The 27,545-nt window shown below is 42.4% G+C and overlaps 1 protein-coding gene across 1 annotated transcript in view; it reads right to left on the bottom strand.

Annotated features, from left to right (window-relative positions):
* LOC134339989 (collagen alpha-1(XXI) chain-like) overlaps positions 1-27,545 on the bottom strand; it is a 258,137-nt gene that overhangs the window by 33,737 nt on the left and 196,855 nt on the right. The window contains exon 17 of the mRNA XM_063036872.1: positions 6,766-6,810. Within this exon, the coding sequence (XP_062892942.1) occupies positions 6,766-6,810 (45 nt within the window). The remainder of the gene's footprint in view (positions 1-6,765; positions 6,811-27,545) is intronic.

The following is a 27,545-nucleotide window of genomic DNA, read 5'->3' as shown; positions in this document are numbered from 1 at the left end:
GCAAGAAAGGAGCTTAAGAAGGGGCTGAGAAGAGCAAGAAGGGGGCATGAGAAAGCCTTGGCGAGTAGGGTAAAGGAAAACCCCAAGGAATTCTTCAATTATGTGAAGAAAAAAGGATGACAGGAGTGAAGGTAGGACCGATTAGAGATAAAGGTAGGAAGATGTGCCTGGAGGCTATGGAAGTGAGCGAGGTCCTCAATGAATACTTCTCTTCGGTATTCACCAATGAGAGGGAACTTGATGATGGTGAGGACAATATGAGTGAGTTTGATGTTCTGGAGCATGTTGATATTAAGGAAGAGGAGGTGTTGGAGTTGTTAAAATACAGTAGGACGGATAAGTCCCCAGGGCCTGACGGAATATTCCCCAGGCTGCTCCATGAGGCGAGGGAAGAGATTGCTGAGCCTCTGGCCAGGATCTTTATGTCCTGGTTGTCCACGGGAATGGTACCGGAGGATTGGAGGGAGGCGAATGTTGTTCCCTTGTTCAAAAAAGGTAGTAGGGATAGTCCAGGTAATTATAGACCAGTGAGCCTTACGTCTGTGGTGGAAAAGCTGTTGGAAAAGATTCTTAGAGATAGGATCTATAGGCATGTAGAGAATCATGGTCTGATCAGGGACAGTCAGCATGGTATTGTGAAGGGCAGATCGTGTCTAACAAGCCTGATAGAGTTCTTTGAGGAGGTGACCAGGCATATAGATGAGGGTAGTGCAGTGGATGTGATCTATACGGATTTTAGTAAGGCATTTGACAAGGTTCCACACGGTAGGCTTATTCAGAAAGTTAGAAGGCATGGGATCCACGGAAGTTTGGCCAGGTGGATTCAGAATTGGCTTGCCTGCAGAAGGCAGAGGGTGGTGGTGGAGGGAGTACATTCAGATTGGAGGATTGTGACTAGTGGTGTCCCAAAAGGATCTGTTCTGAGACCTCTACTTTTTGTGATTTTTATTAACGACCTGGATGTGGGGGTAGAAGGGTGGGTTGGCAAGTTTGCAGACGACACAAAGGTTGGTGGTGTTGTAGATAGTGTAGAGGATTGTCAAAGATTGCAGAGAGACATTGATAGGATGCAGGAGTGGGCTGAGAAGTGGCAGATGGAGTTCAACCCGGAGAAGTGTGAGGTGGTACACTTTGGAAGGACAAACTCCTAGGCAGAGTACAAAGTAAATGGTAGGATACTTGGTAGTGTGGAGGAGCAGAGAGATCTCGGGGTACATGTCCACAGATCCCTGAAAGTTGCCTCACAGGTGGATAGGGTAGTTAAGAAAGCTTATGGGGTGTTAGCTTTCATAAGTCGAGGGATAGAGTTTAAGAGTCGCGATGTAATGATGCAGCTCTATAAAACTCTGGTTAGGCCACACTTGGAGTACTGTGTCCAGTTCTGGTCACCTCACTATAGGAAGGATGTGGAAGCATTGGAAAGGGTACAGAGGAGATTTACCAGGATGCTGCCTGGTTTAGAAAGTATGCATTATGATCAGAGATTAAGGGAGCTAGGGCTTTACTCTTTGGAGAGAAGGAGGATGAGAGGAGACATGATAGAGGTGTACAAGATAATAAGAGGAATAGATAGAGTAGATAGCCAGCGCCTCTTCCCCAGGGCACTACTGCTCAATACAAGAGGACATGGCTTTAAGGTAAGGGGTGGGAAGTTCAAGGGGGATATTAGAGGAAGGTTTTTTACTCAGAGAGTGGCTGGTGCGTGGAATGCACTGCCTGAGTCAGTGGTGGAGGCAGATACACTAGTGAATTTAAGGTGGGGGCTTATATGGGAGGCAGGGTTTGAGGGTTGACACAACATTGTGGGCCGAAGGGCCTGTACTGTGCTGTACTATTCTATGTTCTATGTTCTATGTTTTATAAAATCTTGGCCTCTGTACCTCCTCCTGCAATTGGATTATAAATTATAGTTTTTACATCATGTATTCCAATATACCGCTGCCACAAAACAACAAATTTCACAACATATGGCAATGATATTAAACCTGATTTTGATTCTCAGACAAAAAAAAGAATGAAAATGTGAATTCAGGACACCCATCTCCCTGAAATTAAAACGTATATTTCACATTCAGATTTTTTGTTGGTATAATAATTAATTTTTTTTTAACAGCACTTTAATTTTTGTTCTTCACGCTTTACCACAAAGTAAACATTCTCTACAAATGAGTTATGTTAATGTGGTCTCTGCCCTCTGAGATGTCATTTCAGGGATACCCAGCCAATCAAGTTCCCTGGCAGACAACTGAATGAGAAACGTACGCTAATTCTCCCTCTGTCCCTCTGACTATACCCCTTGCCCATCCTCTGGGTTCCCCCCCCCCTTTCCTTCTCCCTGAGCCTCCTGTTCCATGATCCTCTCATACCCCTTTTGCCAATCACCTGTCCAGCTCTTGGCTCCATTCCTCCCCCTCCTGTCTTCTCCTATCATTTTGGATCCCCCCCCCTCCCACTTTCAAATCTCTTACTAGTTCTTCCTTCAGTTAGTCCTGACGAAGGGTCTCGGCCCGAAACGTCTACTGTACCTCTTTCTAGAGATGCTGCCTGGCCTGCTGCGTTCACCCGCAGCTTTGATGTGTCTTGCTAATTCAGATCACCACTCTATGATTTGACCTCCCATTGATGTGTGGCCAGGTGTCTGCTTGTAGTTTGATTGGCTACATCAACAAGGGTGGCTTAAAGTAGCTTTTGTGAGGAAGCTGTCACCTTATCACAAGATAGCTGGGATTATGAAAGTGCCCTCAATGCCTGATCCATTATTAATGCTCTGGCTACTCTTGTGTGAAGTAAATGCTGATGATCCTACCAGCAGGTGTTGTAGTAAGTGTCAATCTTACCTGCCATTCAAAAGCTGCTCCCCAGTGCCAGCTAGGGATTGGCTCTTTCAAGAAGCATTGCAGACCTTCAACTGGCTGCCATTTGACACCACGGCCCCAGCTGATGATGTCACAGTGCTGACAGAATATAATCTAGCAGGCAGAAATCTCTCAGTCTTTTGCTTTGGGGGCTTTGGGCAATCTGGATTGCAAAAGGTGCTGCAGGAACTGTGGAAGTTTGTTGTAGTGGGAGGAAAGTCAGACCAGTGGCCCGGCAGTCCCCAGGTCCAGCAGGAGATTGCCAGCCCATTGTCCCCACCCCCCCCCCCAGCCTCCATGGAACAGGGCGAGTAAATGCAGCATGGCGGGGGAGAGGAATAGCATGAGGACAAGGGACCAGGGGTGGATAACACAGTGTGTCTCACTGAGATAACTATCATCAGAGAATTCTCCATTAAGGAATTGGTGGTGTTGGGAGACAGGTATAGGCAGAAGCCAGGGGAGACTCTGCCTGCGTGGAGGGTGTGCTGGAGTGAGTTTATCTAACAGGGGAGCTGTTGTCCCCCCACATGATTAACAATGCTCTGAGAATGCCATCTGTTTCCCATGGGGGAAGAGGAATTGCTGTGGGGCAGAGTGATAGTGGCAGTGAAGGTCAGGTATCCCTCACTCTCTGAGTGGGATTTGAAGCCCCAGGAGGAGTGGAACACAGAGGAGGAAGGGACCAAAGCTCTTCACTGGTGGACTCTGATCACAGGGATCCATCAGAAAAGCAACAATCCACTGGAGGGTCATAGATTAACCTTGGCCAGTTAAAGCAGCAGCTCCCGACTTAAAGGCAGTTCAAAGGTTCTTTTTATTACCAAAGTATGCATGCAGAATACAACCCTGAGATTTGTCTTCTCCAGATAGCCATAACATACAGAAAACCACTGTAGTTGAAAGAAAGATGTCAACCCTCCCCCATCCACTAGTTGTAATTCTCCCTGTAGAAAAAGAAAAAGAAACAAAAGCTTCCAATCCCCAATGCCCCCCCCCACACAAAAACTAACAGATCACCCAATCCCCAGCCCGGCAATCGGCAAAAAGAAAGGAATGGATGGGAACAAAAAAAAAATTGAACTGAAAGGCCAACATGAACTACAGTCCAATCCACAAATCTCAGTATTTCGATAACATCCCCGAGAGCACTGGGACCCATCGGCACCTCCGAGGGTAGCGACTTGAACCAGTAGCCTCAAGGAAAAGTATTGTAGATTCTTGTAAATATAGATCTTTAACCTATAAAATTTCATGTACTAGTGGGTCAAGTAGGCCTCTTCCTCCAGAAGGGGTCTCAATATGATGTCTGCTGTGTCTCATTTTATCGAATAAAGAGACTACTTCATGTTTACCAGTACTTCTCTCCAGTGACTTTGTCCACATGACAACAATGATGACCCACCCCCACCCCCACCTTTCAGGGGCAGCTGATTGTGTTGCAGCAGGCAGTGGACAGCCAGCAGGCCTGGGGGAGGTCCCCATTATCCCAGCACTTGGCACTATCAGATCCTCCAAAGGTGGAAGAGGTGGAGTTGGAGGAGGAATTAGGGAAGGTTTGGGTGCAACACCCACAGGGCAGGGGGAAGATTGTGGAGTGTGGACCCGGGAATGCGGGGCGGGTAGCATTGCTAGAGTAACTGGGGATAGTCTGTCTAAATACCCAGGCACTCACCAGGAGGGACAGAGTGTGTGTGTCTCCCTACACTACAGAGTAGTAAAGTGGTGGATTCTGGTGGGAGTGGCAATGATGGAGGCTGGTGAGAGATCCTGGGCGCCAACCCACACTGCAGAGGGAATGCCACTGATACCAATCCCCTTAATGAACAGGACTGTTGGAGGAACTGGTCCAGCTCTCCTGCTTTGACATTTGGTTTTGGAGAAAGCCTGGAGGACATAGTTCATTCCAGCCAACTTTGCCCCATTGTAGGGGAATGGCCTTAAAAATTCTTGTGGTTTGGTAAACACTGGTGGAGTAAGTGTTTGAAGGGCTGGTACCTCCCTATTTATGATCTGTCCAATCCCAAGGTCCCAACTCTGACAGTAATCTCTCTGTCAACAGAGAAGTGGAAGGGATGTTGATGCAGGCCATATGACGAGCACAGGTCCAATCAGTCAGTAGAGCTGTGAAGATTGGCATTCCCTGGATGTTAAGTGGCTCCCTGGCCTACCCAGGGCTCCCGACAGATGCTACAGCTGTTGCAAACCAGGGTACATGGTACCATACATACATCACCTGAATAGCCTGAATGAGCACTCTACCCATGAGCGTTGAAGCAGTAAGAGGCATTTTACAGAGGCAGAAAGATTGTGGATGATAGCCTTTCCCCTGTATGGTGTGGCCAGACTGTCCTAAGAAATGATACACATGGCCTCTGTGATGGAGGCACTGGCCAACAAGACGGGCACAGTGTTCAAACATACAGAGACTGCACTGACCAGAGTGTCAGCTGGAATGATGCCTATATGGATGGTGGCCTCACAAAATCAGAAGACCTTAGACTACCTGCGCGCAGAGAAAGGTGGCATCTGTGCTGCGATTGGTCAAGAGCACTGCACCTACATCCCCGACGAGTCTGGGAACATTACTCACCTGGCTGATCATACCCAGTGGTCAGCAAATAAGATCAGGGATGTAGGGGGCCAGCACCATAGATACTACACCCCAGGAGAAAGCATTCTGGGGTGTTGGAAGATTGGTGAGTAGCAACTGGTGGACTGATAATTCTGGTGTCAGAGTGTTATGTTTTGTGTGTAGTATAATGGGATGTCCATGGGGGTTATACTAGCCTGCAGGCCAAGTGTCATGGTGTTGTATCTTTCAAGGGTGGTATTTTGCATTAAGTGTCAAATTTACCAAATCATTGAAAGCTGCTTCCCCCAAGCCAGCTAGGGTTTGGGCCATTTAAAGAGCTTTCCAGCCCATTTGGTAGCACTGCATCAGCTGATGACGGAGTATAAATCTAGCATGCTGAAGGTACCTGGTCTTTTGCTTTCATGAGTGCTTCACAACAGAACATAATTTATTTTTCATATGCATCCAATGTGCTGGAGGTTGATTTATAACATTGCAACCTTAACACAACCTACATATTGAAACTTGCCAGACTTTAAAATCCAATTGTCTTCAGTACCATTACATTATTAATAGAACATTCAACAATATAGCACAGGAAGAGGCCATTCAACCCACGATGTCTGTACTGACCATGATGCCAATCTAAACTATCCCCATCTGCTTGCACGTGGTCTATATCCCTCTTTTCCATGCCTGTTCACTTGCCATACTTGATATCTCACGAAGCAAATTTTTTTATCAACAGGAATTCGAAGAGGCCAAGGGATATACAGCTGCCACAGAACATTCATAAGGAATGTGATTATTTGCTAGTTTATTCCCGTCTCAGAGGCCATGATGTGGGTTGCTGAGATATCTTCTATGATAAAGTTAAACCAAATGTAAACAAATCTCTTCCTCACCTGTACCTACATTCAAGTCTATAATTGAGGCAAAATTTGCTTTTGTTTTTCTCCATCTATATTCTAATCATTCCATGATCTCTTATCTCTAAATGATCAATGGTGTCTTTATGGCCTCATGAACTGCTTCATTGCACACTTAGATATCTGCATTCCAAATGCTGTTCCCTTTTTCGAAAGCAGAATTATAATGAGGCTGACCGCAATGTTTAAAGAGTTGTTGGCTTATAATAACCTATTCAGCCACTGGCCCACTCTATGAAATGTTCTGTGCCAAAAGTACCAAAATAACATACGAATGACTGACCTCACACTGAGGAACAGACAGTATATCGGACTACAGATTCATGTAACAGAGGGTGTCAGTCTTGGCACCAATGTGCGCATCTGTTAAATGGACAATCAAACTTGAACATGGATCTGTGTTTACCTTAGGTCCTTGTGGTCCTGGGGCCCCAGGAAGACCTCGAAAGCCCTGTAAAGAAGAACAATTTCAGTCATTTTCAAGAAACAACTGGACAGTTGCATGGAATGGAAAAGGTTAGAGCAGGGGATCCCAACCCTTTTTTATGCCATGGACCAATACCATTAAGCAAGGGGTGGGTGGAGCCCAGGTTAGGAAGCCCTGGGTTCGAGCAATGTGGGCCAAATACAAGTAAATGAGACCCGCTTAGACAGACATCTAGGTTGGCACGGATGCTAGTCCAAAGGGCCTGCTTCCAGGCTGTTTAACTCTTTGAATCTATTATGATCATTCAGATACTTCACAGAGATACCATGCACAGCTCCTGATGTAAGTAAAACAGCAACGAATGGCAAATTCCCAGCTTCACTTGCATCAGTGGGAAGATTTTCACAGCTGGGCTTTAAAGTACAAAAGTACAGTTCATGTTCTTGTTGGACTGCACTGTTCTATTCACTGCTGTCAGTATGTTATCAACATGAACTGAGGAAGAGCATAATGTAACAGCTGAAAAACTGTTGAATGGTTACAGACAGTTTGAAGTTGGAAGGCAATTTTGATTTAGACCCAAATCAGAGAATTAGTGAACGAAAGGTTTTTGACAACTTGTAGATGCACTCTAGTTTTGCTGAAATGACTTTATCCCTCTATATCATCAATGTTATAAAAATAGCACTATAGATCTCCAAGCTTTTTATGCCCTTAGATTCCATCCAGCTGTACCAGAACATACTGTGGGTTATTGAACAATATTGTGCATTGCTGTTGTTCCACAGTTGTGCCTTTGCGCTATCAGGGTCTTTCGATGGTTGTTCCAGTGACCACTCAATAACTAGCACTTAGCTGCATAATCCAGGTAAGAGGTGAAAAGATTTACCTGGACTCCTCACCATCATCCTTCCCCAAACAGAGCCCATTGTAATGGTCCTTCAGCATTTCAATCCACAAGGCTGAATGACTAGCTAGATTGTCTTCTGCCTGTCAAATTTTACACATTACTCATAGTACTTTCTTTGAATTTATTTCACTACATTCTAATGGTTTTCCCAAACTATATTTATGTTTAAATTTAGAAAAAATTAGAAGTGATATTTCTGATCCTTCAGTTAAATTTGAAGAAACTTGGAAACCATTTATTCAACATTTTCATATGATGTAATTTGATCTTTCCGAATCCTTCTCATTAACTTAAAATATATGAATAGAGGAGTGGAGTTGACGACATTACTGAATGTGTTTGATATAAGATATTGGTCTAGCCCTGGTTTGTTCCGTTTGCTTTTTTGGGTTTAGTATTTAGTTCTTCTTTTTCTTTTTTTGGGGGGCTTTTCTCTGTATTTTTTTTCTTTTTATTTCTTTTTTTCTTTATGATTAATTACATCATGAGTTTAGAAGTCTATTATACCTCTGTTATCTGAAATCTTTTTTTGCATATGTTTATTAATAATAAGATTATTCGAATCTCTCTCCATCAACATTGATATTTTGTTTATAATTTTGGGAAAATTAACAAAATGATTTTAAAAGAATGAATTTATTTCATAAGAAATATGGAGAAAAAATTGAGAAAAGAAAGAAAAATTGAGAATATTATTTTCATTAAAAGATATACCAGTAACCTTCTGACATCACTTGCAAATTGTATTTGTCAGTTCCAGAGAGGTTGTTACCATGCAATTTAAAAATTTGTTTACTCTGAAATGGGGGTGCCCAAATATTTTCTTCTAAATTTCATTGGTATCTGCCACAACAGAACATTCCATATATAGGCAAATATCTGCCACAACGCAATGTTCCATATATATGCAAGTACCTCCATAACATAACATTCCATATTTTTCAATGTCAAGACAGTCATACAATAGTGCAGTTTTTCGAAAAGCAGGGAATATTAGATTTCATGTTTCACAGATCCCACCTTACCAGCACGTGTCTGAATACAGGAAGATGCAGTCTCTCATCCTCATCATTTTTTTTGCATCATTCTTGGTCTTTTGGAATTACTAGGAATATTGTACTCCTTTGGGAAATGTGTGGTTTTATATATTTGAGAAGAGCATATTGGCACAACTAGTAGAACTTCTGTCTCATAGCTTCGGCAACCTTAGTACAGCCTTGACCTCAGGTGCTCCGGTTGCCCCCTCATCCCCAAAACAGGCGGGAAGGTGGAATAGTTGATCACGGTAAATTGCTCTTTGCGTGTGAGTAAGTGGAAGAATCTGCCAGTGGGGTGGTGGGAGATAACGTGAATAAAAGATGATCAATATAGAATTAGTGTATACTGGATGATCAACAGTGACTCAATGGGCTAAAGGAACTGTTCCTATGCTGCATGACTTTATGCTCAGTAGCTCCACATATTGCACACATATGATAAAGGGAGCTGATATTACTGAATTACACCATTGCACTAAAATTACAAATGCTCATTTTGTTAGGTCTGCATCAATTTAAGATGGTTCTTTGTCTGCGTAGTTATAAACAAAAAGATAAACCTGAACAACAAGATCACTAACATTTCAAAAACGCTTCAGGAAAAAAGTGTAGCATTCAGCATATCCATTGCTTACAAGGCACACTTCTCTGTTCTGAAGCAACACACACACACACACACACAAAAAGGCTGGAGGAACTCAGTAGGTCAGGCAGCATCTGCGGAAATGAATAAACAAATGACGTTTCGGACCGAGACCCTTCTTCAGGACACTATTCTGCTTCATCATTTTTTATCACTCAAACCTGAAAACAAACCAAATGTCTATTCCTTGCAGGTTAGAATAGGGGTGATCTTAAAGAAACATCAGATCCTCACAAACAAGAGAAAATCTGCAGATGCTGGAAATCTGAGCAACACACACAGAGTCCTGCCGAAGGGTTTCAGCCCAAAACGTCAACTGTACTTCTTTCCATAGAAACTGGCTGGCCTGCTGAGTTCCTCCAGCATTTTGTGTGTGTACATCAGCTCCTTACTGGGTGCTGCAGGGTAAACACTAAGACGTTTCTACTAGTGGAAAGGTCTCGAACAAGGGAACCTAGTTGCAAGATTAATGGGCGATCACTTAAAACTGACGCGAACAGGAACTTCTCACAGGTAATGTGAATCTTTGGAATTCCCTACCCCAACAGAGTGTGGAGGTAGATCTTTAATGGGGAAGCAGATACATTTTTTTTTAAAGATTATTGAACTGAGGGCTATGGCGAACTGTCACAGAAGGGGAGATGAGGTCTAGGAAAGATCATAGTGAATAGGAGAGCAAATCAGTTTGCAAATAAATAGTTTCAGCTGCTCCTCCATCACTTGCTATGCCAACATGTTTAAACACACGGAACGATCCTGCTATTGAATCCTTCCCAGGAAAATTTCCATCCTAAGAAATTTCCTGATTTCTGCTCCATTTGCACCGGAGCATGGCTAGCCATGTAATAATACAGATAAGGTGGAGTTGGAAGAGGGGTGGGGGAAGATTTTCACTCAACCCTCACACCTGGAAATTGGGGTGTGTTGCAAGGTTCGATTCAGAATCGGCTTACCCATAGAAGAGAGGGTGGAAGGCCATTACTCTGGCTGGAGGTCTGTGACAAGTAGTTTGGTGGAGTTTGAAACCTGCTGTGTAATCACTAATGCCTTTGAAAGGAAAAGCCTATCAGAAGTAGGAGATACATCTAATCCATCACAGGTAAACACCTCCGCAACACTGGGCCCACCTACAAGGAGCGTTATTGCAAAAAACCAGCATCTATCATCAAGAACCCCTACCATCCATCCAAGCCATGCTCTCTTCTCATTGCTGCCATCAGGAAGGATGTACAGGAGCCTTAAGTCCCACACCATAAGGTTCAGGAACAGTTTTTACTCCTCAACTATCAAGCTCTCGAACCAGAGTGGATAACTTCACTCATCCCAACACTGAACTGATTCCACAACCTATGGACTCACTCTCAAGGACCCTACAATGCATGATCTCAATATTTTTTTTACTTTTTATATCTATTATTATTTTGTTTTTCTTCTAGCATTTTCACAATCTGTTATCTTTTACACATTGGTTGTTTGTCTGTCTTTGTGTGCAGTTTTTCATTGATTCTGTTGTGTTTCTTTGTGTTCACTGTGAATGCCTGCAAGAAAATGAGTTTCAGGGTTGTATATGGTGACATATATGCACTTTGAAAATAATATACTCTGAATTTTAAGAAGCTTTTTAATAGAAACGAATATAAAGGAAATGGAGGGATGCACAGGAAGAGGACCTTTTGTGTAAATTAGCATTAAGATCAGCACTACATTGCGGGCCAACTGGTCTGTCAAGTGCTGTACTGTTCTATGTTGTTAATGATCGGTTTATAACTAGCCCACTATTATTTTCTTTAAGACAACAGCCAGGGTCATTGGGTACAGTATAAAGTTCTAATTTAATGGACAATTTGAGAATTATTCCCCCTCAACCACCAGCAGCCAATCACAATCTAGATGTGGCAGTTCTGGAGTAATTTCCAGTCAGTTACCTTTTGAAGCTATCCAAATTACTGTGATTTATAATATCTGCAGATTCAGTCTAGCTTTTGCTCCAAAGATATACTGATAAATGAAAGTATGTTTAAATTACATAAACGTCCAAAAACTTTCGTCAACTTATTTGCACTTTGATAAAATTTGTTACTATTAATGATGCAAGCAAGTGTTGGGGAGTGACTTGTTTGTATTATTTTTAGAATCGAGCTACTGTGGTTTAACTCGACTCAATTTTTTTAATGTTTATTTTGAGAATCTCCCCATGAACATATTTTCTATTATTTTCAGATGTCCTTTTCATGATCAAAAGCTTTCCAGCTGTAGCTTAAATTCAGATTAACTTTAAAGCCAAAATGAAATTCAATCATGACACAGGCTTATGCCACGCAGCGGTCCGTGAGTATTACCTCCATGCTCAAGAGCAGGAATTGCATTTGAGTTGTTTCGGTGTGAACACTCAGCAGGAGATACTAGTCCAATGCCAGCTTACACTGTGATGCCTGATTGATGCTCCGCTGGTGACATGGTGAATATTATAAGTCTGGAGCCCATTTCCCAACACACACTAAGATCTAGCCTGACTTCTATTTTACAGTGACAGCAGAGAAATAAAGAAAACATCCACAGACCAGGCAGTGTCAAAGTTAACATTTCAGATCGATGACCAATCATCAGAATGGGAAAAATTATAAATTAAAATGCTTTAAGGTGCAAAGAAGGGGGAGAACAAAGATAGACTGAACAACATAAGTGACGGTTGTGCCTGCTGGTGAAGGCTTGTTCACTACAATGGATCTGAGTGGGGAAGGCACAAGTAGAGGGAAATAGTCACAGCATGGAAACAGGCATGTTGGCACGTGGCCAAGTGGTTAAGGCATTCGTCTAGTGATCTGAAGGTCACTAGTTTGAGCCTTGGCTGAGGCAGCGTGTGTGTCCTTGAGCAAAGCACTTAACCACACTTTGCTCTGCGATGTCACCGGTGCCAAGCTGTATGGGTCCTAATGCCCTTCCCTTGGACAACATCAGTGGCGTGGAGAGGGGAGACTTGCAGCATGGGCAACTGCTGGTCTTCCATACAACCTTGCCCAGGCCTGTGCCCTGGAAACCTTGCAAGGCGCAAATCCATGGTCTCAAGAGACCAACAGATGCACACTTATATATATATGTAACCGGGTGACCGTCAGATCTTACTCAGTATCGTTAAAATTGTACTTAGGCATCCACCAGGGTAATGCTAGAATAGTTGTCTGTGCCTTTAAGGGAGACGGTCATTACGCACGCGCGGGATAGTGGGGAGACCATTTTGTTTTCTGCTTAAGACGTTGTTGGGGCGTTGGAATCGGTTCCTCCCAGAGTGTGCTGGGCATGGTGAGGAAAGGTGAGCATTAATAGACGATATCCATGTGAATTCGTTTGTTCTTGTTGGCAAATCGAGAATATCGGTAGTTTGACATGTTTTACATGTGGATGCTTTAGATTTTCTCCAGTGAACGACTCAATGCTGGATGGCGTGGCTTGGGCAAAGTTCCTCACCAACCAAGTAGGTCGGTCTTCCTGTAATTTAACTACCAGGCAATATCTTGTAAAAGTTGTGCCAAAGTGTACCTCTTGTCTAACTTTATTGTATCAGGACTGATTGTGCATGTAACCGCGTAACGTGAATGTTTAGTCTCTGTCAGGAAGTTCAGCACGTGTGTATGTCTTAGATGAGATGTATTTGCTTACATTTTTCACTGTTATTTATAAGATGTAGTGTGAGTGGGATTCTCATGTTGTTTGTGTTGTGTTCCTTCAGAATTGCCACTACCATATTAGTTCTGGTATTTTTATACTGCATACGCAATTCTGTCCATACACAAGGGCGTGGATCAAAAGTTATACTGAGATTGTAACGGCAAGAACTGGTTGTAAATTCATTCATTTTATTTTGCGACCCTCTTCTGGCACTTAAACATCTAAAACAGATAAAGGAATTAAAACCTGAAAAAGTATTTGTTGTCCTGAGTGTGTACTTTTCCCCCAGGCTACATATATATACGGAAACAGGCCCTTAAACCTAATTGGTCCATGCTGACTACAATTTCTATCTAAAGTAGTCCCATTTCCTTACGTTTGTCCTATATCCCTCTAATCCCACTGGGGTGGCATGATAGCACAGTGGTTAACACAATGTTTTACAGTAACAGCAAACAGGGTTCAATTCCCACTGCTGCATGTCGGAAGTTGGTACGTTCTCCCTGTGACCACATGGGTTTCCTCCGGGTGCTCCGGTTTCTTCCCACAGTCCAAAGACATACTGGTTGGTAGGTTAATTGGTCACTGTAATTTGTCCCGTGATTAGGCGAGGGTTAAATCGGGGGTTGCTGGGCAGCGTGGCTCAAAGGGCTGGAAGGGCCTGCACTATATCTCAATAAGATTTAAAAGAATAAAAAGTAAATCTTTCCTAGCCATACACAAGTGCCCTTTAAATGTTGTGAATGTCCGTACTTCCAGTGGCTCACTCCCTCTACTGACCACCCTCTGGATGAAAAAATTGCCCCTCAGCCAAGTTTCTCCCAGGAGGCTATCAATAAGGTTGCTGAAGGCAGTGGATAGTGTCTGCATGGAGTTTAGCAAGGTCCTTGTCAAAGTCCCACATGTGAGGCTGGTTCAGAAGTTCAGTTGCTTGGCATTTAGAATGAAGTAGTCCAACTGGAGTCAACATTGGCTTAGTGGGAGAGGCCAGAGTGGAAGTAGATGGTTGGCTCTCTGATTGGAGGCGGGTGACTTGTGGTACGCAGCAGGGATTAATGATGGATCCTTTGTTGTTTATCATCCACATTAATGATTTGGACGAGAATTTTTTAGATTAGGTCAGCAAATTTGCAGATGACACCAAGACTGCGGGCATAGTGGGCAGGGGGAAATGCTATCAAAGCTCGCAAACTGATCTAGACCTGCTGGGAAAATGAGCTGAAAGATGACAGATGGAATTTAATGCAGATGAGTGTGAGGTGCTGCACTTCGGCAGGACAAACGAGGGTAGAACTTATACAGTGAATGGTAGGATATTGAAGAGTCTAGTAGAACAAAAAGACTTGGGAATACAGATCCTCAGTTCCTTGTATTTCAAAATGGACTTATTTGTGTTGTGTTTTCTTGTCAAAACTGTGTACAATTTGTTTGCGTTTTATGAATGCAGCTTATATGTTGTAATAAGTCTTTCATACACGAAACAATAAACTCAATGTTGACTTTGAAATTCTGGGCTGTGAGCCTTCTAAAACTGCTACTCACAATTACTAGAGAAAGGTCTACAGTTCAGTAAAATGGCATATATGGTCAACTGAATATTAAAATGTTTCAAGTAGAATTGCAGAAAAGTATGCCTCTGCGATGGCCAAAAAACAGTTCACAACTCTACCACCACAAAACACTGTGGGGCACATCTGATTCTGTGTATGCTGCAACACTGCACATCTGTATCAGTGGATAGCACTATATCACTGGGACCCCAGCTCAGTTATATTCCCCTTTTTGCTGGTCAGTTCTCTTCTAGTCCCTTCTGTGCTACAACAAACTTCAGCTCACAATGGGATGAAAAATCACCATCACCCCCATCCCCATTGCTCGGACACGAATCCCCTCGATCTGATCTTGGAGCCCCTATCCCTCGCCACTCTCTGGTCTCACCCATTTCCCTCTGCACTTACGGCAACGGGATTTCCCTGTGTACAAGCCTCAGAGCTTGGGCTCAGTTTTCCATGGAGCTTCCACGAATAAAATAATTATTGGCATGCTACAAGACAACCATTTACTGACCCTTGGAAGGGGTGAGATGGTCCCACTCCAGGACACTGCAAGAACCCTGAACTTTAAACTAGCAAACCCACCTTCTGCAATTTAACATGAGTAGGAGGCTCTTAAAATAAAAGGAATAGCAGTATCACGTTTTTTTTGACCAGGTTCCATAGAAAGGTTCATTCATTTGTTTTGTCTATTAGAAATGTTTGGAAGGTTACTAAAATCATGAATTTCATGGTAAAATGTTTAAGAGCTGACTGGTGACTTCTAATTAGTGACTGGCATTGTTTGATCTGGCAACACAGTGCTTCTGATGCTTTGGCATTGAACTTCAGTATCAAACCTCTGACTTTTCTGAAATAATAAAGTTTATTGTGCAAAATGTTATGGTAATTGTCCCATTCTCTCCCACCTTTAACATTTTCCTTCAAACAAATGACATGTTGTGTTATAGGAGGCCCCCATAAAGTCAAAGGTCAACTGGATGAAAACATACAGCATTGAATGAGAGCCACATATGTAAAGCAGTTAGTGATACTCTCTGTAAAAAAACCACATATGGAAGGCCAGTATCTGTTGATAGTTTCACGTTCTGCGGTGAATTGCTGGCAAATATGAACAAAAGTGCTTGGAAACTTGGCACTCATGCAGCTAAACATGTTTACGGGTCCTTGCTCCTGAGGCTTCACAGCTACACACAAGAGCCCAGCAGCTGAGGGTGAATCTGATGAGGGAGCCCAGCACTTAGGCTGAGGAATCTGCTCACAAATCGTGCATCAGGCTAGACCTGCTGCATCATCCATCTGTTCACTGATTCATTGAGATTTAATTTTGTGAAGAAGAACAAGAGGGATTAAGTAGTTTTTTTAAAAAAAAATAAATCTAGCGTAATTTTTAACCAATTATTTCAAACGTTTTTTGGAAACCAATTTCTTAAAATAAACAATAATAGATATTAATACCTGTTGTACACTTCTAAACATCTCAGGGGCTCAGAGACATTGAATGGCCCTTGGAGAGAGAAGCAATTATCACAAGTCATGGATCCTTTGTCAGAAATGAAGGAACTTCAACCAGTGTCTGCTTCCCTTTCCACACAGATGCTGCCTGGCCTGCTGGGGGTCCTCAGCATTATCTGTGTTTGTCTCATCAACTTCTATTGAAGGATTTTGACAGCTGCCAGTGCTGAGGGAGAGGATTTGTCTGTGGTTGTAGCTGTTGCATTAGAGGTAGGGTTAATCCTGGCCCGTGTATGTGACCCCATTTCTAGTGCCTTTGAAATCATCTGTAAAACCACACAAAGTCAGAGCAGAACTAAGCCATTCAGCTCACCAAATTTGTTCTGGCATTTAATCATGGCTGATCTTTTAAAATCCCACTCTCTCACCTTCTCACCTTTATCCCCGAACCTATCAATATCTACCTTAAATATGCCCAATAATTTGACCTCCTTGACCTCCAAATTACAGATTTAGCACCTTCTGGCTGCAGAAATTCCTCTTTATTTGTTTCAAAGTGAACCTAAACTCTCCTGTTAATGGAAACACCCTCTCCATGTCCACTCAATCCACGTCTTTCAGGATCCAGTAGGTTTAATGATATCCCCCTCTCATCCTGCTGAAGCCCATCCTTATGGAGTCCAGGCCCCGAGACACTAAACAATCTCAGCCCCAAGTCTACTGCCAGGATCTCCTCCCTGTAATCCCCATTTCCTGTGTGTTAAACTAATACCTCTGCATCCATCAGCTGCCCCATGAAGTGCAGAGGCCTGAGCACTGAACAGGCCTTGGATACCCTGTCTTCAGCACATGTCCTTGGATAGTCAAGACATTTTCTTTTATACAGAACTTTACAACTTTGTACAAATATCTCTGATAGTCAGGACATTTAAACAAATACAGTGGATTTTGGTAAATTGGGTCATCAGAGGTGCCAGGAACAGCAGGCAGTGAAAAAGAATGAGTTCATTACTTCAGTAAGTTAGGAACTACGAAAAATTTGAAGGTATCAACAATCATCTTGCAGCTTACAATGAAAATGAAGAATTAGCTAATGTAATTGTTGAAAGCATTGTATGAAGATTGTCCATTATCTACACAAGATATCTGCACTGACTTTGTTCATTTACAGTCAATCCAAAGAATATGGCAGTGTACACTCAATAAATTCTCCACTGACAACTATTCGGAACTAATACACAGTTCTATCATACTGTAGTAGTATTGGTAGTGTTCTAATTTGTTCTGTATTTCACTTAAATACATCATTTTTTAATCAGTTTTTTAAAATAACTTTTTAATTACATCCATGAAACTTTGGCAATTAGGACAGCCACTTAATTGGGGCAAAAGGTACTGGTTCTGATGTGTTCAATTCACTAAAAAAATCCACTGTAGATTTCAAATACAGGTTTCCCCCGCCATCCGAAGGTAGAGCGTTCCTATGAAATGGTTCGTAAGCCGGAATGTCGTAAAGTGAAGAAGCAATTACCATTTACTTATATGGGAAAAATTTATGAGCGTTAGCAGACTCAAAAAATAACTAACCAAATCATACCAAATAACACATAAAACCTAAAATAACAGTAGCATGTAGTAAAAGCAGGAATGATATGATAAATACACAGCCTATACAAATTGGAAATACTTTTTTACAATCATTACCGCACTGTTCTCCATAGCGAAAATCTCACGCAAGCGCTCTTGGCAGAAACACTCTCTTCAGTAACCCTTAAGCTATGAAGCTCCAAATCATACCAAATAACACATAAAATACACAGCTTATATAAAGTAGAAATAATGTATGTACAGTGTATTATCACTTACCGGAATTGGGAAGACAGCGCCAAGCACACTAATGATGGTGTGTTAGACTGAGTCGTCGGAGGTTGGGTTGGTGCAGTGGTCCCTAACCTCCAGGCAGTGAACCGATACTGATCTGCGGAGAATGCAGCGGTAGCCGGGACGCACCCAGCACATCTTTAAGAAAAAAAGCCGAAATAAACAAGTTAATTAATTACGTGCCGGGCAGCACCTAGTTAATTAGCTTGTTTATTTCGGCTTTTTTCTTAAAGATGTGCTGGGTGCGTCCCGGCTACCGCTGCATTCTCTGCGGCAATGTATCAGTCCGCGGCCCATGGGTTGGGGTGGTGGGACACTGGGGTGTCATCTCATCGTCATCCGTTTCCATCAGGGCAGGCAGGTCATCTTCTTCTATGTCTGCCTGCATTGATGTCGAAGGTCGAGGTTCGTCGTTTGTGTGGCTGGTGTGGAAGGCTTGAAAAACAACAGTATGCTTGACTGCTTAGCCTCATGCATTTTTCTATCATACAGTTCTTTGTAAGCACTCAAACCATCTTGCAAATATGCCCTAAACCTACGTACCTGTTCAAAATTAAAGTCGTACTTTTCTGCAATTATTGCAGCCAAAATCTCACGCAGTTGCTTCACGTTCAGTTCCTGGATGACTTCACTTTCGGTCCGCTGACTACTGCATTCGGTTTCGTTTGTTGTCCTTTCCTCTTCCAATTGCATCAGCTCTTCATCTATCAGTTCTTGGTCATGGGATGCCAAAACGTCTTCAACATCATCTTCGTCAACTTCCACAAGCCAAACTCACTTTGTCCTTGCTTCGTTCACCACGATCGAAACGCTTAATTATGTCTAGTTTTACGCGAAGTGTAACACCCTTACGAGCTCTTTTAGGCTTTTCTGATACCTTGGAACTCATCTTGCTAACGGCTGCTCACAGGCGCGTTTAAGCAAAGCCGGCAAGAATGCAGTTCCGGGGGAGGAGCTTGGCTTCTATTTAAAAGGTTCAAAGGAACATCTAAACAAGCCTGATGCATTTTGGAAACAAGTCCTGGGGAATGATGAAGTTAAAATAGAACTTTATGGCCGCAATGAGCAAAGGTATGTTCAGAGAAAAAAGGGTGCAGAATTTCCTGAAAAGAACACCTCCCCAACTGTTAAGCACAGGGGTGGATCAATCATGCTTTGGGCTTGTGTTGCAGCCAGTGGCACGGGGAACATTTCACTGGTAGAGGGAAGAATGAATTCAATTAAAAACCAGCAAATTCTGGAAGCAAACATCACACTGTCTGTAAAAAAAAGACAAAGATGAAAAGAGGATGGCTTCTACAACAGGATAATGAACCTAAACACACCTCAAAATCCACACTGGACTACCTCAAGAGGTGCAAGCTGAAGGTTTTGCCATGGCCCTCACAGTCCCCCGACCTAAACATCATTGAGAATCTGTGGATAGACCTCAAAAGAGCAGTGCATGCAAGACGGCCCAAGAATCTCACAGAACTAGAAGCCTTTTGCATGGAAGAATGGGCAAAAATCCCCCAAACAAGAATTGAAAGACTCTTAGCTGGCTACAAAAAGCGTTTACAAGCTGTGATACTTGCCAAAGGGGGTGTTGCTAACTAGTGACCATGCAGGGTGCCCAAACTTTTGCTTTAGGCTCTTTCCCTTTTTGGTTATTTTAAAACTGTAAAAGATGGAAATAAAAAAGTTTTCTTGCTTAAAATATTAAAGAAATGCATCATCTTTAACTTTCTGCCTCTTGGAAATCAGTTCATCTTTTACTTGTTTAGCTATTCACAGTAACAGAAATTTTGACCAGGGGCGCCCAAACTTTTGCATGCCACTGTATGACCCTGAATTTATACTTCTAGTACAACTTTGAACGTCGATGGTAATTGAAATAAGCTGGTTTAATAAAATACATATTTAATTATGAAATTGATAAGACTTCTTCCAGAGCTATTTCATTGTTTCAATTCATAATGACAAATTGAAAATGATTTCTCATATGGTACTAATAACCTACAATTTCAAGCTATATCCATACGTAATTACTGGCACAACATAATTCAAGAAAATAATATGCAAAATTAAAAGCAGAAGGGGTGCTATTCAGAAAAAGAGATAACAGATGTTCTTTGTATTCATTATGTCAGTAGAGAAAGCAAAGAGTTGTTCCTATGAAAATGTTCTTTGTAGAAAAACAAAGAAAAGGAACTTAAAAGCAATTTATACAGTAATACAAGAGATAAATTAAAATTATTGTAAAATTACTTACACAAAATACTTTGCCTTTTAATTCATACTGTGCTTTACAGAGGAGAGGTACATTTCAGCATTAAGTGAAAATGCAAGAAGATTTAGAGCAAAAAAGATAAAAATGCCCAAGTAACACATACAAACTGCAGGAGGAACTCAGCAGGCTGGGAAGCATCTATGGAAAAAAAAAGTACAGTTGATGTTTCGGGCTGGACGCAGAGGCTGGTGGGGTGGTAGATGAGGACAACAGGAACCCTATCCCTGTTAGGGTGGCGAGAGGATGGGTAAGAGCAGATGCGTGTGAAATGGAAGAGATGCAGTTGAGGGTATCAGCCTCCGCAACCAGCACATAATTCCCTGGAACTTCTGCAATCTCCAAAGGGATTCCATAATCAAACACATATACCACCCCCCGCCCCCCACACACTTCCTGCTTTAAACAGGGATCAGTCCGTAAGTAATCCCTTGTCCATTCATCCCTCCTCACTGATCTCCCTCCTGGCACTTACCCTTGCAAGTGGAACAAGTGCTACACCTGCCCCTACACCTCCTCCCTCACTGCCATTCAGATCCCAAACAGTCCTTCCAGGTGAGGCGACACTTCACCTGTGAGTCTGTTGGGGTCATATACTGTGTCCAGGGCACCTGGTGTGGCCTCCTCTATATTGGCGAGTCCTGATGTATGTTGGGAGACTGTTTCGCCGAGCACCTACACTCCATCCACCAAAAGAAACGGGATCTCCCAGTGGCCAACCATTTTAATTCTGCTTCCCATTCCCATTCTGATATGTCAAACCATGACCCCCTCGACTGTTGCAATGAGGCCACACTCGGGTTGGAGGAGCAACACCTTATATTCCATTTGGGTAGCCTCCAATCTGGTGGCATGAACATCAATTTCTCGAATTTCCAGTAATGCCCCCCACCCCCATTCCCTTTTCCCTCTCTCACCTTATCTCCTTGCCTGCCCATCGCCTCCCTCTGGTACTCCTCTCCCCCTTTTCTTTCTTCCATAGCCTTCTGTCCTCTCCAAATGGTGTATATGCTGCCAGTATTACTGAAACTTGCACAACGGACCCCAGTGGAAACATGGTGTTTTGCAGTTGTGATAAACAAAATGCACACCCATGTGAACACATTAAAATACCAAATGTTTCGGCTTAATACCTCAGAAAAGGTATCTTTGGCAATGAACTTCAAGCTGCTGTAGTAGAACACAGAGCAGTACAACACAAGAATAGGCTCCTCAGCCCAGGATGGCTGTGCAGAAATAATTACACAAGTCGCTCCATTCTCTACACACCCATGTGCCTTTCTCTCAAAATCTTCTATCATATCCTCAAAAGGTACTAATATCCTGGCGGGATTGTTTAATATAGCTGTCAGGGAGGGTTTAAACTAAGTTGGCAAGGGGAAGGAAACCAAGGTGTTAGGGTCGAGGAAGAGGAAAATAGAAATAAGTCAAAAATACTGTGCAGCAAAGGTGGCAAGAAGGACAGGCCGGTGAATATACAGGATAATTTGCTGCAAAATAGAAATATAGCAAAATTGGCAACAGATACTGATCTAAATGTACTGTACTTAAATGCATGCAGCATTAGAAATAAAGTGGTTGACCTTGCTCCACAGCTGCAGGTTAAAAGATATGACATTGTGGCCATCACCGAGCCATGGCTAAATGATGGATGTGATTGGGAGCTGAATATCCAAGGATACACAGTGTATAGGAAAGATAGGAAGGTAGGTAAAGGGGGTGGCGTGGCCCTGATGGTAAGTAACAATATCAAATCAATAGAAAGAAGGGACATAGCATCAGAAGAGGTAGAATCCTTATGGGTAGAATTAAGAAATGGCAAGGGTAAAAAGACACTAATAGCAGTTATATACAGGCCTCCAAACAGCAGCCGGGATGTGGACTACAAGTTGCAGCTGAAAATAGAAAAAGCGTGTCAGAAGGAAAATGTCAAGATAATTATGGGGAATTTTAATATGAAAGTGGATTGGGAAAGTCAGGAAGGTAATGGATCTCAGGAGAGGGAGTTTGTAGAATGCCTACAGGATGGCTTTTTGGAGCAGCTTGTCCAGAAGCCCACCAGGGGACCAGCTGTTTTGGATTGGGTGCTGTGTAACGAACCTGAGGCAATTAGGGAGCTGGAGGTAAAGGAATCCCTTGGAAGTAGTGATCATAATATGATTGAGTTCAGTTTCAAATTTGAAAAGGAGAAGCTGGTATCAGGTGTATCAATATTTCAGTGGAACAGGGGAAATTACAGTGGTATGAGAGAGGAACTGGCCCAAGTCGATTGGAAAAGTAAGCTAAATGAAGGGACAGCAGAGCAGAATTGGAATGAAATTCCTACAAGAAATAAGGAACATGCAGGAAAAATATTCCAAGAAAAAAGAAAATCATGAATGGAAAAATGGCACAAATGTGGCTAACGAGAGAGGTTAAGGCAAAAATAAAAGCAAAAGAAACAGCGTACAAGGAAGCAAAAATTAGTGGGAAAAATGAGGACTGGAAGACTTTTAAAAACTTACAGAAGGAAACTAAGAAAGTCATTACGAAAGAAAAGATGAATTATGAAAGGAAGTTGGCGATTACTATAAAGAAGGGTACTAAGAGTTTTTTTTAAATATATGAAGAGTAAAAGAGTGACAAGGGTAGATACGGGACCGATTGAAAATGATGCTGGAGAAATTATAATGGATAACAAAGAGATGGCGGAGGAACTGAATGAGTATTTTGCATCAGTCTTCACAGTGGAAGACATGAGCAATATACCTGATAGCCAGAGGTATCAGGGAATAGAATTAGGTACAGTCAAGATTACTAGAGAGAAAGTGCTTGGGAAGCTAAGTGGACTAAGAATAGATAAGTCTCCCGGTCCGGATGAGGTGCACCCAAGTGCTCTTAAGGGGGTGGCTTTGGAGATTGTGGAAGCATTGGAAATGATCTTCCAGGAATCAATAGACTCTGGCATGGTTCTGGAGGACTGGAAGGTCGCAAATATAGTTCCGCTATTTAAGAAAGGAAGGAGGCCGGAAAAAGAAAATTACAGACCTATTAGTCTGACATCGGTGGTTGGAAAGATATTGGAGTCAATCCTCAAGGACGAGGTTATGAAATACCTCGAGGTGCATGACAAGATAGGCCGAAGCCAGCATGGTTTCATGAAGGGAAGATCTTGCCTCACCAACCTATTGGAATTTTTTGAGGTAATCTCGAATAAGATTGACAAGGGAGAGGCTGTGGATGTTGTGTATTTGGATTTTCAAAAGGCCTTCGATATGGTGCCGCATATGAGGCTGCTTATTAAGATGAGAGCCCATGGAATTACAGGAAAGATATTGGAATGGGTGGAGCATTGGCTGATAGGCAGAAAGCAAAGGGTGGGAATAAAGGGATCCTATTCTGATTGGTTGCCGGTTACTTGTGGTGTTCCGCAGGGGTCGGGGTTGGGGCCACTTCTTTTTACGATGTATATCGATGATTTGGATTATGGATTATATGGTTTTGTGGCTAAGTTTGCGGATGACACCAAGATAGGTGGAGGAGCAGGAAATGTTGAAGAAACGAAAAGGTTGCAGAGAGACTTAGTCAGTTTAGGAGAGTGGGCAAAGAAATGGCAGATGAGATACAATGTTCACAAATGTACAGTTGTACATTTCGGAAGAAGAAATAATGGGGCAGATTATTATTTAGATGGGGAGAAAATTCAAAAATCGGAAGTGCAAAGGGACTTGGGGGTCCTCGTGCAGGATACCCTAAAGGTTAACCACCAAGTTGGATTGGCGGTAAGGAAAGCGAATGCTATGTTGGCATTCATTTCAAGAGGAATAGTGTATAAGAGTAAGGAGGTGTTGATGAGGCTGTATGGGGCATTAGTGAGACCTCATTTGGAATACTGTGTGCAGTTTTGGGCCCCCTTTCTTAGAAAGGATGTACTGATGTTGGAGAGAGTTCAGAGAAGATTTACAAGGATGATTCCTGGAATGCAGGGGCTAATATATGAGGAGTGTTTGTCGGCTCTTGGACTGTATTCATTAGATTATAGAAGAATGAGAGGGGATCTCATAGAAACATTTCAAATGTTGAAAGGGTTGTACAGAGTAGATGTGGAAAGGTTGTTTCCCTTGGTGGGTGAGTCCAGTACAAGAGGCCATAGTCTTAGAATTAGAGGGTACCCAGTTAAAACAGAGATGAGGAGAAATTTTTTTAGCCAGAGGGTCGTGGATTTGTGGAATTCGTTGCCACATGCAGCTGTGGAGGCCCAACCAATGAGGGTGTTTAAGGAGGAGATTGACAGGTATCTAATTAGTCAGGATATCAAGAGATATGGGGAAAAAGCCAGAAATTGGAACTAGATGGGTGAATATTTTAGCTCATGGGCGAGCTGCAGAGCAAACTCGATGGGCCGAATGGCCTACTTCTGCTCCTTTGTCTTGTGATCTTGTGATATTTGCAATTACCATCATCACTGGCAGCACATTCCTATATAAAAAAACTTCCCTGCACATCTCCTTTGAACATTGCCCTCTCAACTTAAATGTTTTCCTTACAGTATGGTACAATTTAACCCTTGGATAAAGATACTGAGCGTGTACTGTGTCAATGCCTCTCATGTGTACCAGGATGATGGTAGTCATCTTAAAGAAGGTGGGAACTTCAAATTGAAGCAGGGCGAGGTATAAAATGCCTGCAAATATCCCTGCTAGCTGCTCAGTGCAGGATCTAAGGAAATGGCCAGGGACACCATCCTGGTCAAATGTTTTCTGCAGATTCACACTCAGGAAGACTGATCTTGCATCCTCAACGGGGAGCATGGGTTGACGTGCATTGGAGGTTGTCGGGCTGATTGGTGACATACTGCTGTTCAAAACATGCATAGAACACATTAATCTCGCCGGAAGGAATGCGCTGTAGACAGCGATGCGGTCCAACTTCATTTTGTAGCCTGTACTAGCCCTTCCACAGATGATGGCCATGACTTGGTTTTGGATTGGAAATGTATCTTAGCATCTCTAATAGCTTTAGAGGTCATAACTCAATTTCTTGTAAAGGTCAGGGTCACCTGATTTGAATACTGAAGTTCCTAGATCTCTGTAAGGAGTGGAGATTCTGGTTCATCCATGATTTGATGGTAATGCTGTAATATATCCTTCATTCCCTTTGCAGGATCCCAAGATATTCCCAGTCCCTAGGTTTTTTGCTGTTGTTCCTCTCTGCACATTGTGGCGCATCAGGTGATAACTTTGCCTTTCCTTTAGCAATTTTGTTTGTTTTTTTATGAGGCCGAGTTGCTAGCTCAACGCTCAACCCTGAACAGATGGACAGCGTGCAAGGAGCCGGCCGGATCCAAACCCGGGACCATTCAACTCAAAGTCCGGTGCGGATGCCACTACACCACCGCCAGACAAACCTCTACATTTACATCACTGTAAATCTTTTCTGTATCCTAATTTCTCTTGACAACGGTGAATGGAGTGATGTTCTTGTATTTTTTTTGGGGGGGCGTCCCTTAAGGAGATATACACTTATTGCAAATTATGTATTGTTTAGTCATTGCTTCTTCACTGGCATACCATTTTGTGTACTTTCCCTCTCTACCATAGCTAACTCAAATCTCATACCTTCATAGGACATTGGCTTCACATAGAAAGAACTAAATCACTTTTAATCTTTATGTTAAATTCTATTATATTCAAGATCATTCTTCTACAAAGGTTGCTTAACTGCAAATGTTATTAATAGTTTGCCTTTTCACATTACTATGTTTTCTTGTAATAATGTCACGTCATACAGTATGGAATCAGACCCTTCGGCCCATCTTGTTTGAACTGACCATTAACTAACTGTTTGCATAAATCCTAGTTTTTATTCTCCCCACATTGTCATTGACTCTTCTTCCCAGATATTACAACTCATCTACACACCAGGAGTAATTTACTATGGATAATTAGCCTACCTGGCGGCGGGGTGGAGATACGTCTCTACTAAAGGAGGTGTAAGGTGGTCCTGCCCTCCGCTAGCCTGCAGGTCACCCTTGGGCAAGGTGTAGCACCATCTTAAACCCCAGCCCCCAACCAATCAGGGTCACATGCAGCCATGGGAGCAGGTGGTGGATGGTCATGCCGAAAACTATCATGGTCATGGAAAGACCATGACACGGCACATAACGAACAAATTAATCTATCAACCAGTATGTCTTCCAGATGTGGGAGGAAACCAAAACACCTGGTCATGGTGGAAGAGCAAGCTCCATAGAGACAGCACAGGTGGTTGGGGTTGAACATGGGCTGCCAGATTTGAGTCAGCAGCTCTGCTAGATGCCTCACGGTGTTGCCCTATTGGCTCCTTAACAACCTGACCTGGCAAGTCATTTCTCACATACTTCATCATTTTCTGTTTCACACTTACAATTACTTTGATGTGTTGTGTGTGTGTGGATTAATGGCCCCTTGTCACTTGTGCTTTTAATTATCTGCTTTTGGGGCCATAGACAACTCCCAAAAGTGCTTTCTGCACTTTGCCATTCATCACTTCAGCTAACTGGCCGTACTTCTTGATCCTTTTCATCTCATTTCTTGATATCAAGGTTAGTTACCCACCTCCTTTTGCATTTTACCCCTCTCTTCTAAAAGCCAATCACACTATGTAATTTTCAGCCTCGCTCTCCTAACAACCACGTGTTTGCAAAGACTATCATAATGCACCAATAAATATATGCTTGTATCATTTCACCTTGCTAAAGCACCTTCATTTATGATTTTAACGTTCTTTTTGCTTTTCACTCCAATGCTCTGTTCCTCTGGGTTGTCATTCCTTCACAATTTACTCTTCAATGCTCACACCCTTTCCCTGCTATGCAATTTAAAACACCATCTTCAGTCCTAGTTATTCAACTTGCAGGGCACCAATTCAAATTAAGCCAATTCCAATAGAACTACTCCTTCTGTTCCCTATTCAGGTGCCAGTGCCAGCGAAACAATTTCTCTCAGCCATTCTTTGAGTCCTTTCAACTCCAAAGCATTTTATTCATGAGCTGTACCTCTGATTTATCTACTCCAGGTGTAAATTACTCCAGTGGATTACAGCTTCAAATAATGTGCCAATAAAAAGTATTCACCCCTTTGAAAGTTTTCATGTTTTATTATTTTACAACACTGAATCATAGTAGATTTAATCCGTTCTTTTTATGATCAGCAGAAAAAGACTTTCATGTCAAAGTGAAAACAGATCTCTACAAAATGACCTAAATTAATTACAAATATAAAAGACAAAATAATTGATTGCATAAATATTCACCCCCTTCAAGTCAGTATTTAGTTGATGTACCTTTGGCAGAAATTACAGCCTCGAGTCTGTGTGGATAGGTCTATAA

The sequence above is a fragment of the Mobula hypostoma genome, chromosome 1 (genome assembly GCF_963921235.1).
Source record: "Mobula hypostoma chromosome 1, sMobHyp1.1, whole genome shotgun sequence".
Classification (NCBI taxonomy): domain Eukaryota; kingdom Metazoa; phylum Chordata; class Chondrichthyes; order Myliobatiformes; family Myliobatidae; genus Mobula; species Mobula hypostoma.
This window is presented reverse-complemented; position numbering and strand designations above follow the sequence as displayed.